Below are 13,107 nucleotides of genomic sequence, written 5' to 3'. Positions count from 1 at the left end.
CATTCACATTACATACTGATTTAATTTATTAGTTTTTATTATATATATATATATATATATATATATATATTGATTCATGTAACTAACTTAATTCTATGCAGTGGAGTCCTCCTTGTATATGAATATTATGCCATCATGGGCCACATACATTTTAATTTCCTGCAGTCAGTGAAAACAACATGGAAGCTTTGCAAACTTGTGGTATGGGACCATCACTTAATTTCGGGCCCTGAAATTATGTGTATTAATAGATCTTTGAAAAATATACAATTTTTGTTAAGGTTTACTTTTGTGTGTGGGGGGGATAGAATGGACAATGATGGCATCGTGACCACGAGAAAATTATCTTTAGCTGATTTGTTGTTGATGATTTATGAACCACTGGAGTGAAGCATGTGGCATTCAGTACAGAAATAGATCACAGATACACCTATGAATTATGTAGGAGGTAAACAATTACATATATGCCTGTGGTGCAAAATTTGTATATTTGACATATACATAATCTATATTTAAGCAGTAAAATCTTCACAAAATAAACTAAAATAACTATAATAATAAAAATACATCTAAGGATTAGAAATCTATGTATGTAGGAATGCATGCTTTATGAGTTCCATTTAGAGCCCTTTCCTTTGTTCTCCTCTGAGTCACTGATGTAGAGTAATTACCCAGAAGCACAGAGTAGTCTGGGTGTGATGTAGGCGTGTGTGAGATGACTTGTTTCAGCAGTAGTCGATAGCGGGGTATGCGCTGTATTGGTGCAATAAGTAGTGACATCAGTTTTGTTGACACTTCAGGTCGACTCTCTTGGTCTGCTATGTAATTGCTCAGAACTGGATTGGTCTTCTGCAAATCCTGGTTTCATATTATAAAGTGACAGTTATACCTTTCAGAATTATAACTAACTACACAAGAATAAGGGGCCACAATGCAGTTTTATACGACATGAAATCAACAGTGAACATCAAACAGCATGTTCTTTTGGCACATTTGCAATCCTGCCTGTTAAGATTGTGACATCTGTCCATTGCCAAATATATGATTCCAAGATATGTTCATTTAAAGTGTAATGTTCTGGGTTTTGACAATATTTAATCTAATAGATGGACATTGATTTTTGGAACAGACTGCTTTCATCTTCAGGATTGAGGAGTGTAGTTTCAGGAATCTGTCCCATTATATAAGCAGGATGCAAAGAAGATGGTCATGGAAAAAAGCTAAGGACAGTTCAATGGGAAAAGAAAACACAGAGGAGTACAATCTAATCAGTCATCACGATGAAAACATCAAAACTTACATGTGCTTGTAATGTAGTGGGCACTGGGGGTGTAATTCTAAAATTAAAAGTGCTGGGGCAGTCCAGAACCCAGTTCTTGTTTGAAAAAAAAAATGTGGATGAATCATAATATAAGGTAATTCTTGTTGTTACTTAATGACAGTTTTTACAATTTTAAACACAGAATTGAGTGACAGACAGCTACTGAAATGCACATATTTAAAGAGGTTGGTGATTCGGCCTCAAACATAGCAGTTGGAAATTAAATAAGCTATGATTTATTTGTTTTATACGATTACTTTTTAAAATAAGTGCTATGTCAGCTACAGTAGTCCTGCAATGCATTTCTTTAAATATGTTTCTCTGCGAAGAACCTTGACCACATAAAAAGGTGTAACATAATACTAAACACAGTACCTGTAGAACAACCATTGCTTCTTTATAATCATACGCATACACAGAATACAGTTTGAAGAATGGAGCCAGCTTCAAGAACGCTGCTGAAACATTTTCAGGATTACACTTCAGTTCATTAAGAAGTTCACCATTCACATTATAAAGTGTTTCAATGTGCCCAAACAAAGTCATGTATGTAGTATGGGGAATGAAACTCTTCTTTGTCAAAGGTTCCATAAAAAACTGTAACAGAAAGAAAGAATTGTGGTGTCAACTGCACGTGACAAGAATGTATGATGAGATATGACCAGGCAGCTTTGTCTAGTAACATCTGCTATCCCTACTGATGCCATACTTGGTTTTCCTCGGTCTGGTCAGGCAAATGCTAGGTTAGTACCTTGATTACACTGTGATATCGTCCTTCCATATCCTTTCCAGTTAATTCACTTAACTCTCTTTAGTTTAAATACTGACAGCATCTTAAAATAGCCCATAAAAGAAAGAAAAGATGAGATGGAGAAGTGATGCTTTCATTCATATCTAAGTCTTTAGATATGGGCATTACCTCCAAAGAAAGGAGCCAGGATAAAAATTTAAAAATGATTTGAAAATATTATAAAAGTAAAAAAAAGTAAAGTAAAGCTATCCCTGTACCAGGCCGTGAAGGCCCGTAGGGTTGTGAGAGGTTGAGGGTCCACATTATCTAGACAATCGGCTCAAAGATGGCAGTGAGGTTGTCAGCCTTAAGCGCCGGTCACACTTTACTCCCTGAGTAAACCCCAGGGCCTAGTGTGGCTGGAAGGATTAGGTAAACTGAAAAAAATCCAATGACCTCATCAGGATTTTAACCCGTGACCTTCCGGCTTGTAGTGTAGCACCTCAACCACTACGCTACCGCGTACCCCCTTTGAAAATATTATATTTTATATAAAACATAAATTGTATTTACAGAAATTTCGCATTATTATTCCAGAAAATATTAGGTTCCAGAATGAAATTTTAGGCATCATGATGACATGTAGGGAGCATGGAGACAAGGCTCCTTATATACTAAATCTCAGAACTACAGTAAAAAGGGATGGTGATCAGAATCATGCTGTTGAGAAGAAAATGACCTTCCTACCAAGTATCATAAAAACTGGCCACTTGGATCAAAAGTTTTCCTTCTTTTTTAGGGAATGGTAGAGGGGAAAAATATTGAAGAGACAGAGGGTAGGTTATATATCACCCACTAGGACTTCTGTCTTTTTTTGTAAATCAGATTTGAAATAACTTAGCTTCCCAACTTTACCAGTTACACCAACTTTGGCACAGAAGTTGTTTCTATATTGATGACACTATGAGTAATCTTGCCGGTCACAGTAGCCAAGCAGTCTAAGGCATGCACTGTCTTCGCTCGCTCGGAAGCTGGGATCGTGGGTTCATGTGCGTTTTTCTGTGTTTGTCTACAGGTAGAGGCCTTGCGACGAGCTGATCACTCACCCAAGGAGTCCTATCAAATGTTTAAGATCTAGTAAACCGAAGTGAAACGGAGAGTTTCATGGAGGTAGGCCTAGGCCCACATTGGGGCTGTAGCGCCACAGAAAAAAAAAAAAGAGTAATCTTACTTCAGACATTCATTTGACAAATGAGTGGGGGGGCACAGTCTCCTTTTTTTCTTTCTTACAGGTAAACAGGAACTCAGAAGAACATGAAATGACTCAGTTTGTGTGCATGTGTGTGTGTGTGTGTGTGTGTGTGCATCTTTGATATTACATGAGATATTTAAGCAGAACTGAACAGAAAACAAATCCTTGATCTGTCATACTTCTTTAAGCAAACAGGAACATACGAGGGGGGACCCAAAAATAACCGGAAACGATCTGTTGCGCGCGCATGCTTTGTAGTTACGAGTTGTGCTGCTAGATGGTGTTAGCTGGGGGTCTCCCGCGACTGTTATTGAGCAGGCATCAGTCTGAGTTAAGTGGTTTGTCTGTGGTGCTCTGTTGTGTGCGTTCCTGTTTCAACCCTTTGGCGATTAGTGAATGGCCGACCAGAAGGAACAATTCTTTTAAGAAATTCTGGATCGTTCTGCACTTCACTCTTCAAGTCGCAGCAAACATTCACACGGTTTTCTCTTTGGTCATCTCCGAGCAAGCGAGGAACAAATTTTGCAGACACCCGTCTCATGATGTGCAAACCTTCGGTTAAAATTCGCTGGACCGTGCTCCATGAGATGTTCGTTTCCTCAGAAAGTTGGTCAATGGTCTTTCGACGATCTTCATCAATTGCACGTTTGATTTTGGCAATGTTTTCGTCATTTCTTCCTGTCGAAGGACGCCCGGGGCGTGGCATGTCTTCTGTTGACATGTTGCCAGATTTGAAACGGGAAAACCACTCGTAGACCTGTAATTTCCCCAAAGCATCATCATTAAAGGCTTGCCGAAGCATCCCAACAGTCTCGGCTGCAGTTTTCCCTAACAGAAAGCAAAATTTCACGCACACTCTTTGTTCCTTCTGGTGGGCCATCTCACTAATCACCAAAGGGTTGAAACAGGAACGCACACAACAGACCACCACAGACAAACCACTTAACTCAGACTGACGCCAGCTCACTAACAGTCGCGGGAGACCCCCAGCTAACACCACCTAGCAGCACAACTTGTAACTACAAAGCATGTGCGCGCAACAGGTCGTTTCCGGTTATTTTTGGGTCCCCCTTCGTATATTTGTAGGATTTGAGGTTCTCACAGTCGTGGTTATGAAGACTGCTATCTTCTGGGATATAACATATAGTCTGTGTATTCGACCTACTGCTATGTTTGCTAACTTCTTCACGCTGGTTTCTTGCTTGGCTTATTCCTCGACCATGAAGATGGAGGTGACATGCTCCTCCAGAACATCAGTTGACTTTCAGGAGACTACACTGCATTATATCCAAGACACAGAACTCTTCAGGAGTACACAGTTTAGTGTTGCTGGTATGATTTTGTTATTAATATACAGCTTTTCCCCTGAATATGAGTGAAACAGCGATAACCATCTACAGATGTTCACAGTGTCATAACAATGAAGACCACAATTTTAACACTGAAACTTTATTTTTATGGACTGGGACCAGTTGTCCAGTTGCAGTAACAGATCTCTGATCAAATAGAGATGGCTAAACAGGAAATAAACTTGAGTGCTCTATTTTATAGGATTTCCTATACATCTCCATAGCGAACAGACATTTTTTTCAAACTAGGTCTGGAATTACCTGCATAATAACTTCAAGCTGGTGCAAGTAACTGACTTCTGATGTCAGGATTTCCTGAATAGTCTGACATCTTAAGGACCTTTCTCTCTCTTCTGTAGAATCCTTGTTGATGTTGTCCAGGGCTGAAATGACTGAAAACAGATTACTAGTATGAAACATTTTTGTAATTTTGGAGCAAAACTTCTAGAATATCATATATGAGATAGATTTTTATGCAAAAAAAAATCTGACATTTGATGTTTTCACAGCAATAACTATTCACTGCATTATGTAGGATTTGAGGTTCTCACAGCAGTGGTTATGAAGAGTTCTGTCTTCTGTGACACAACGGTGTGTCATTAGTTGAAAGTCAGCCGGTGTTTTGGAGGAACGTATCGCCTTCATCTTCCAGGTCAGAGAGTAAGCCAAGTAAGAGACCAGTATGAAGCAGGCAGCAAGCAAAATTGAAAATAGGACTGTTCATTGCATCACATGTCTCTGACACTGAAAAAGGAGGCAGCAGGTTCCTCTGAAACATGAAACTACACAGTCTGATAACCCATAAGACCACAATCTTAATTTTCACCATCATGAAGACCTCACATCTACAATTTGCATTCAGGATAGCCAATTCTGTCTTTAGCCTAAATTAAAACTGGGTAATTCCTGATATAAAATCACCCTCTGTACTGAGAATTACTGTGTTGTCCAGTATTCTCAAAACTAGAGAACACAACATTTGAATGTTAGAATACTAGATGATGGACAAAGTAAAAAAACCCAGTAATTCTGAAAGTTATACACCACCACCAGAACTCTTTAGAAACTGCACTAAGCGATGACTTAAACTGAGCAGTACATGGTGTGTTTGATGCTTTCCTTATAGGTATTTTTGTAATGATGAAACAAACCTTTCATTCTTGTTCTTGTTGTAAATATATGGTGCTCATTGATAACATCCCGCAACTCAGCACTCAATGTCAGCTGCCGCTGTGGTGTATTATATGCAGAAGTCATTTTTTCCAAACATAAGAGAGAATAAATGTAGAAGCGGATAACAGTTCACCCAGGTTACCTACAAAAACAAAAGATTATGGTATTCTGGGATGTGACACCATGTAATTTGGTAGATAGTGTCCAACATTTGAGAGGAACCTGCTGCAATCTTCAGAGTAGAAGACAGAGGTAGCAGGTATTCTTGAAATGCTGGTTCCTGTGTACCAAACTACATGGTGTCACATCACAGAGGATGATAATTGTAATACTCACCTCCATCAGAACTTGAAACCTTACAAAGGAAAAGTATGATTCTAGACTGGAAATGATCTTTTGTCTTTGTATATTGTGCACAGGTCATCTAGACCAGGATGTGTTCTTGACTTACTCAGAGTGATCCAGCATCACAGGTCAATGATCCCTTTTCTTGAACTTCTTGTGAAATAATAATATAAGCAACAAAATTTCCTGCTTTGGAATGACAGCAGTGGAAGCAAGTACTAATAAGGTGGGCATCACGTTCTGCAATAAGTATACATCTGCCAGACATCACAGTAAAGCAGATAGCACTCTCCTTAATGTCTTGGCGGCCTCGGCTTCAGTTTTCAGCCCAGAGGCCAGCTGTTTGACTGGAGGGCTTCATTGTTTTCTTCAGTTAAAACAGCTAATTCTTCAGTAGTAACTTCAGAAAGATCATGATAACATCCCCATTCTTTAATTATGAGAAAATTTGTAAATTAGCAAATAGGTAAAGCAATCAAGGTACAACATAATTAATAACAAATCTTATATTAAAACATGTTAATACTTGTTTTATTGAGCAGATATACTCAACAACTATTAACTTGCTTTAATGTTGGTTTTATTATTAATTGTATTGTCACAAGTACCTTGATTAAGTTATGCACAATAGGATGCTGAAATTAAGATAATGGTTAAAACAAAACAATAAGTAGAAAATGAAGAAGATACTGATGAATTTTAATTGTCAGGAAACTGACGAACCTGGTCACACGAAATACATTGGCGACCCGCATGCAGTCTGCGGGCCATGTGTTCTTAATGTCAAAATGTGACCCGGGACCAGAAATTGTAATCCAAATACATATTTTACGTCAGCGTAATACAGCTGCCAATGTTGAAATGGCTTTGTACTACAGCAGTAAGGCACTTTCAGTAGGAATTAGTAATATTTAATGTTTCTATGTACATGCTAACGCGACAGAACTGCACAAGAAAAAACAAATGCTTTCCGTAACTGCTTGACTAACTCATACTCCTATTTCAGCCAGTGCAATATGAAATTAAAAATGAAATTAGATGGATATATGTTATATTCATAAACTTACAATCAGTAGATTTTTGGAAGTCTTAATTTTATGATATTAAGTACGTACATGCCGCCACAAAGATGTACCGAATAGTTTCTCGGTACAATGTTGTCAAGTCAGTGGCAACGTTTCTTATAATAGTAATCAACTTATTTTCTTGTAACAAGGCTTTCCTTTCAGCAGATTTAATAAAATAAGTCAATATGTTTTGTATAATGTCAATGTTAATGATTATTTATTTTACTTGTGTATTTCCTTAGAAGCAAACTGATTAAACCATATCTGGTCACTCGGGAACTTACACATTGAATTTTAACATTAACATGGTCACGTATAATTGTAAAACATACAAAGTAGTTTTCAGTTTATATGTAGTAAATAAAGGTTCACATTAATAACATATTGCCATATTTTAACAAGATTCATTGCATTTTGTAGTAGACCTGGCAACGCTTACGGACGGTTAAAAAAATAATATTTTTGTACCACGTGATTCTAAGCCAATGGTGAACCTACTTTACCCCTCCTCTTCAATTTAAAACCCAGTATTTGTGGAGCAGTAAGATTTAACGGTTTGTTTTAATTGTGTTTTAATTTAATATCAAGATATGTTGCCTTAATGAACTTATTTTATGTGTGAATATAATTTTTTTCAAAGTTGTTTGACTTATTAAGAAGCAGTATTTACATTTATAACCTATACCGGAGTTATCTTCACGATACGTTTATAAATTTGGTAAGGATGAATACTCTAAGCCGCAGTTCGCATGATTTTGTTACTTTAGATTACATTTTGGCATACATTTATTTGTTTGGAATATTACATTTCGTGCCTAATGACTTGTCTCGAAATAAAGAAATATTCATCAAGGTTGGATGTATCTGTATTCTTGTTTATAAATGGATGTTCTTATCAGACTGGTGCATAATGAAATTAGTGATTATAACTTAAAAGTACAGAAAATTGAGTGATCAGATGCATTACATTTCACGTATTGCTCAGCCGCTAGAACAGTTTTTATTCACACCCATATGTGTAGAGATGATATGTTTGTCGCTGGGAAGACCCCTCAATTATACCCATAAATCTACAGACCATACATTTTATTTTTTGTATTTTTTTGCATCATCCATCTAAACGATTCTGTCCGCATTAACCCTGTTCTGTTGTTGTTACTGCCTGTCACCATCGTTATGTGCTATATGATTTACTACTGCATGTGAAAAATTAGTAGCTGTGCTGCCTAATTTACAATCACACTGCTGGATCTCGCATAACAATTTTGTGAATATTGTCCATTCCTTGTTTAAAAATTATATGTTTATTTCTGTGAAGAATTGGTTTGTTTGGTATATATATATATATATTTCTGGCCTATTGTACCAGCCCCAGATGATAGGTGAGGGTGATTGTGGAGCAATTGGTGGAATGAAGATTGGCAGGGGAAACCAAAGTATTTGGAGAAAACCTGCCCCAGCGCCACTTTGTCCACCACAAATCCCACTTGACCAGAACTGGGATTGAACCCGGGCCGCTGTGGTGGGAAGCCAGCGACTAACCGCTTGAGCTATGGCGTGGCCTTGTTTGGTATAGGTTATTATTTGCATTATCTTATTGAATAAAGATTAAGCATCTGATCATTAAATATTCAATTCAAATATCATTGAATGACCAATAAGGGGAAGCTCTGTTACCATCTGTAACTACTTATTATTTGTGAACTAATTAATGGTGAAATGTTGAACTATTAAATTTATTGGATTTTTAGCCTTTTATTTTGATATGGAAGTGAAATTCTATTAAAAATCTGACATCAGCAAAGCACAATGCAATGTAACTGAAAGGAATTAGAAAAGAGAGCAGAATTATTTAGTAGACACATTGAAGAAATATAGAAAAGTGCTAAGTTGTAGACTGTTTGTATGTACTGAAGTCAGTACAAGATAGAATGCCATGGGACCAGGAACATTTCCAAATTGGCACATATCTGGATTTCATAAAGTTTCCTGCAAAATCACAGATAGATGAACATATATTAGTTACCCATAGTTGAAATCAGCATGTATTTCAAAATTCATAAATATATATCTTGAGAATTTCATTATGAAGTTCTACTCTTTATGGCTACCCAATAAAAGGTTCAGTTTCTCTTTGATAGTTTACATATGGCACTTTTTTTTTATTTTAAAACACAGTTTTATTAGAGAATGCATGAAGAAACAAGCCACTTTCTTCTACATTAACAATATCTTTGGTTTTACAGCCCGTGTTAAGAGACAGTCATGAGTTCTCGTAAAAAGATGGAATTTATTATTCAACTGAATAAATTGTGTGCAAACTATGGAATACTCAGTAATATTTGGTTATTATTATGTAATTAGCTGTAATTTATATCCATTTAAAGAAATTGTATGTGGCTTGTTAACAGACTTCTAAGATGTTAGTGTGAGACCTCAAATTCAAAACTGAGGTGGAAATTTGCTAGCCTGAATTAGGTTTTCTGTTGTTTGCCCTGTTTGTGTAAATGTTGATATAGTGCCTTAAGTGGACTGTAGCTCCTTGCTTCCACATCTGTTTCAATTCATCAAACACAATCATCATAATATTTGACAATCCTATGCAATCAGTAAAATGCTATTAAATAACTAAGAATTAGTGTTGTGTTTGTGTGTTCCCCTTTTTGTGTTACAGGTGGAGTAATTTGTAATTATGAGTAACAAAGAAAACAAGTCACAACCAAAAACAGCCAAAGTTCCTTGTGCCAAACTGATTTTGAACAAACAGCACCCTCCTGCAAAGTCAACAAAGGGAGCTACAAAGCCAATTTATGCAAGAAATGTGATCCAGGGAGTTGCTCACACTCAGAAACATGTGTTAGTTCATATCCAAATTATTATAATTATTAAATTGAACATTATACACTCAACTCTCAATTATCCGGGATAATGATGGGGATGGAAATCACGATTAATCGAAAACCTGGTTAGGACAAATTTTATTAAAAGTAGTACTGTAATACTGTACCTTCATAATACTATAGGCCTACCTGTATTTAAATTTATTCAACCTCATATTTATGCCATTTCATGGCCTATTTAATACTTTTTTTTACATTACACTGAAGTATGAATTAGTTACTTCAATCACAGTGTTCAACAACATCCAACACTTTTTACGAATATTCACACTTAACACTTAAAAAAATGTAATATTGTCGTTTGCTTTTTCGCGGCATTTTCCTTTTATCGGATATCCATACAAAGCCTACGTAATATTAGCTTGTCACTTAATAAACTGTTCTCTTCACTCTCAAGATAGTCTAGTAAGGATTCCAAATGATTAAAGCAGCACCATGTGATATTTTCTTACTACTGTATTGCATTGCTAGTTGTTTAACTACACCTCTTTTCCCCAACTGATTGATAATTTCAAGTGTCTGTTGAATACTTGTCCTATATCATGTAACAATGTTCTATAGAGACGAAATACATACATACATATATACATACATACTTAACACAACACTCTTCCTTTTACACCCTGACATTTTGCTAACGCACTTGAAGATCAATACAAAGAGGCTAACTGGAGTGGTGTATCTGTCCTTGAAACATTCCACAAATCCTTGCGTTCTTTTACCCCTACCCTAGAACATTGTGTTAGCATAACAGGACCAAAAAATGCAGAGCTCAGTTCACACTAGTGCAAAAATAGTGTTACAACTCACCATGTGAAACAAAAATGAATGAATATTAAACAACATATAAGCCTCAAAAAGCTCCAGTTAAGCCGTAAACTGGTTTATCCGCCCCCGGATAATCACCATGTGAGTGTATTCTGAAGAAGAAGAAGAAGAAGAAGAAGGAGAAGAAGAGCAATAAAAAGAATATTATGGTATAGCATAGTATTATGAAACTGACACAAATTTGTGCCATTTTAAGTTGCAATTGTGCCACAAAATTTTGTATTGGAAAAGGGGAAAATGTCCATTTTAAAAAATAGCTGTATCCAGTATACAGTAATGTAATGGTGAGGTGATAGCTCTGAAATTGCACAGTCTTGGGTTTGTCATAGCAACAAATTGTTGGGCATTGACATGTATGAATGTAAGTCATGAATGAGTGAGTAGTCTTTTGTTTCACTATATCGTGTCTATTCTATGAATACTGAAGTAGATTTTGGAATATTATTGAACATCAGCAACAATGCATCACTCAGTAACATGTAGGACTGGAAAGGAATACAAGAGAAAGCAGGGGAAGTTAATAGTACAAATGCTTGTGTAAAAAATTATGAAATTTCATGTTGAATTTTCAATGGCTGTTACACTGATGTTATTATGAACATATTTACAGTGCATTTTTTTTTTTTTTTGCTTGTTGCCTGTTCTTTCTTGCGGAAGCAAGGAAACGCAGAACATCAGGTTATATATATATATATGTAAGGACCTTCCTGTACAGTGAAATTATAAACTGACTTCACGAATTAAAAAGTGTACAACTTAAATTTTAGGCAAAAATGTGAAACGTAACAAATCACAGAGTTTGGCAGTTTTTTAACAAATGCTATTTGAGATGTTCTAGTACATTTCTGCCCAATTGTTTTAGAGGGTGCCTTTGTCCAGTTGCTGTACAGCTCATGAATCTTTTATAAAGCCCCATAAAGAAGAATCAGATGACATTAATCATGAAATTGGACTTCCATTTCCAGTCCATTTATCACTACACTGTTCACTGAGGATTTTGATTGCTAGCCAAATAAGCTATGAAGTGGAAAATTGCAAAATAATTCATAACTAATAAAATAATTTACAAATATTAGCACGAGTTTTACAATTATAGTTTTAATGAAATCCTTTGCAAATATGTTTTAAGTTAAGTTTATATTTTCCCTAGCTATATTTCCAGTGTCTTTGTTCTATTTTCCTGTTGTCTCTTTGCTCTTATAGTTTACAGCCAAAAGAGAATCTGAAACAGCCAGCACTGCCCAGGGACAATGTGCCTTCTGTGATCGTGAACCAAGTGTCCAAACCTCTAGAAGTGCTCAGCTCAAATACCAATATCCAGTTGAATCAAGTTTCCACACAGGTTAATTCAAATATAAAACCATTAAATTTACAAGAAACTGTAGTTGTGGGGAGCAACACTTGTTCAAAAAAGGAGGTGCAAGAACAAGATGATAGGTAAGCCATGTAGTTGTCATATGCAATTATTAACTTTTTGGATATTGTCTGTTGTCATTTTATATTTTAAAAAAATTAGAGACTGGACTTTCCCTCTGTCTTCAGATAAAAGCCTACACAGTCGGGCCTAAACGATGGAGATAGTCCCTATGTCTGGACCTAATCCATTCTCTGAAACATTTTTAACACATTGCGGACCGGTGGTTTAAACATTTAAATCACCCTGGGGACCGGCGTTTTTAAACCTGCTACCCTAACTTGTGCGCTGTTCACTTTAAAAATTAATATAAAATCTCCTAATTAATTTTATGAACTGAAATTTTTGGAGAACACTTACCAGAGCTCCTAGAAGTGCTTGTGTGTGTGATATCTCTGGAAACATTCCCCTTTGTGAAGAGGCATTACGCAGAAGTTGCACATGTAGGCAGTTCTACTCTTCTTGTGCTCTGCGCACACACGGCACTGCCTAGAAGGGTGTTTCTTCTTGCAATATTCACTCTTCAGAATTTTCACGAGAATATGTTTCCGCATATCACCTGAGAATCGGCCAGAGGGGTGTACTTGAGGCCTCTGGCGGGTGCGAACAGATGGCCCCGGCTGCACTACGTCTGTGTCTGACGCAGGTACTGCCGCCACTGTGACGTCAGTAGCCCAAGCTTTTGCCAGTTTCAACAGAAATGCTTTGTATTTCAAAGTAGAATTTCT

The 13,107-nt window shown here is 36.6% G+C and overlaps 2 protein-coding genes across 6 annotated transcripts in view; one reads left to right on the top strand and one right to left on the bottom strand.

The window, feature by feature from the left end:
- The window catches only part of LOC111874114 (FYVE, RhoGEF and PH domain-containing protein 3), a 12,408-nt gene extending 4,865 nt beyond the window's left edge, over positions 1–7,543 (bottom strand). The window contains exons 1-6 of one of the 3 annotated variants that reach the window (XM_033755336.1): positions 7,238–7,376; positions 6,277–6,600; positions 5,804–5,967; positions 4,914–5,044; positions 1,697–1,918; positions 672–858 (exon numbers count right to left, since the gene is read on the bottom strand). In XM_033755336.1, the coding sequence (XP_033611227.1) occupies positions 672–858; positions 1,697–1,918; positions 4,914–5,044; positions 5,804–5,909 (646 nt within the window). In that variant the 5' untranslated portion in view covers positions 5,910–5,967; positions 6,277–6,600; positions 7,238–7,376. Of the gene's footprint in view, positions 1–671; positions 859–1,696; positions 1,919–4,913; positions 5,045–5,803; positions 5,968–6,276; positions 6,601–7,237; positions 7,377–7,521 lie in introns of those variants that run through there. The other 2 variants (XM_023869341.2, XM_023869340.2) reach the window with 2 other exon arrangements.
- A 181-nt stretch (positions 7,544–7,724) lies between these two features.
- LOC111874111 (aurora kinase C) overlaps positions 7,725–13,107 on the top strand; it is a 21,211-nt gene continuing 15,828 nt past the window's right edge. For 2 of the 3 annotated variants that reach the window (XR_002844486.2, XM_023869335.2), the window contains exons 1-3: positions 7,726–7,955; positions 9,912–10,093; positions 12,169–12,402. Coding sequence is in view for 2 of the 3 variants with exons in the window: in XM_023869335.2 (XP_023725103.1) it covers positions 9,930–10,093; positions 12,169–12,402 (398 nt within the window). In the remaining variant the exon portion in view is untranslated. Of the gene's footprint in view, positions 7,956–9,911; positions 10,094–12,168; positions 12,403–13,107 lie in introns of all 3 variants that reach the window. The other variant, XM_023869336.1, reaches the window with a different exon arrangement.

This window comes from Cryptotermes secundus, unplaced genomic scaffold (assembly GCF_002891405.2).
Source record: "Cryptotermes secundus unplaced genomic scaffold, Csec_1.0 scaffold3570, whole genome shotgun sequence".
NCBI classification, from domain to species: domain Eukaryota; kingdom Metazoa; phylum Arthropoda; class Insecta; order Blattodea; family Kalotermitidae; genus Cryptotermes; species Cryptotermes secundus.
Note: the sequence above shows the minus strand (reverse complement) of the source record. Positions and strands in the feature narration are given on the sequence as shown.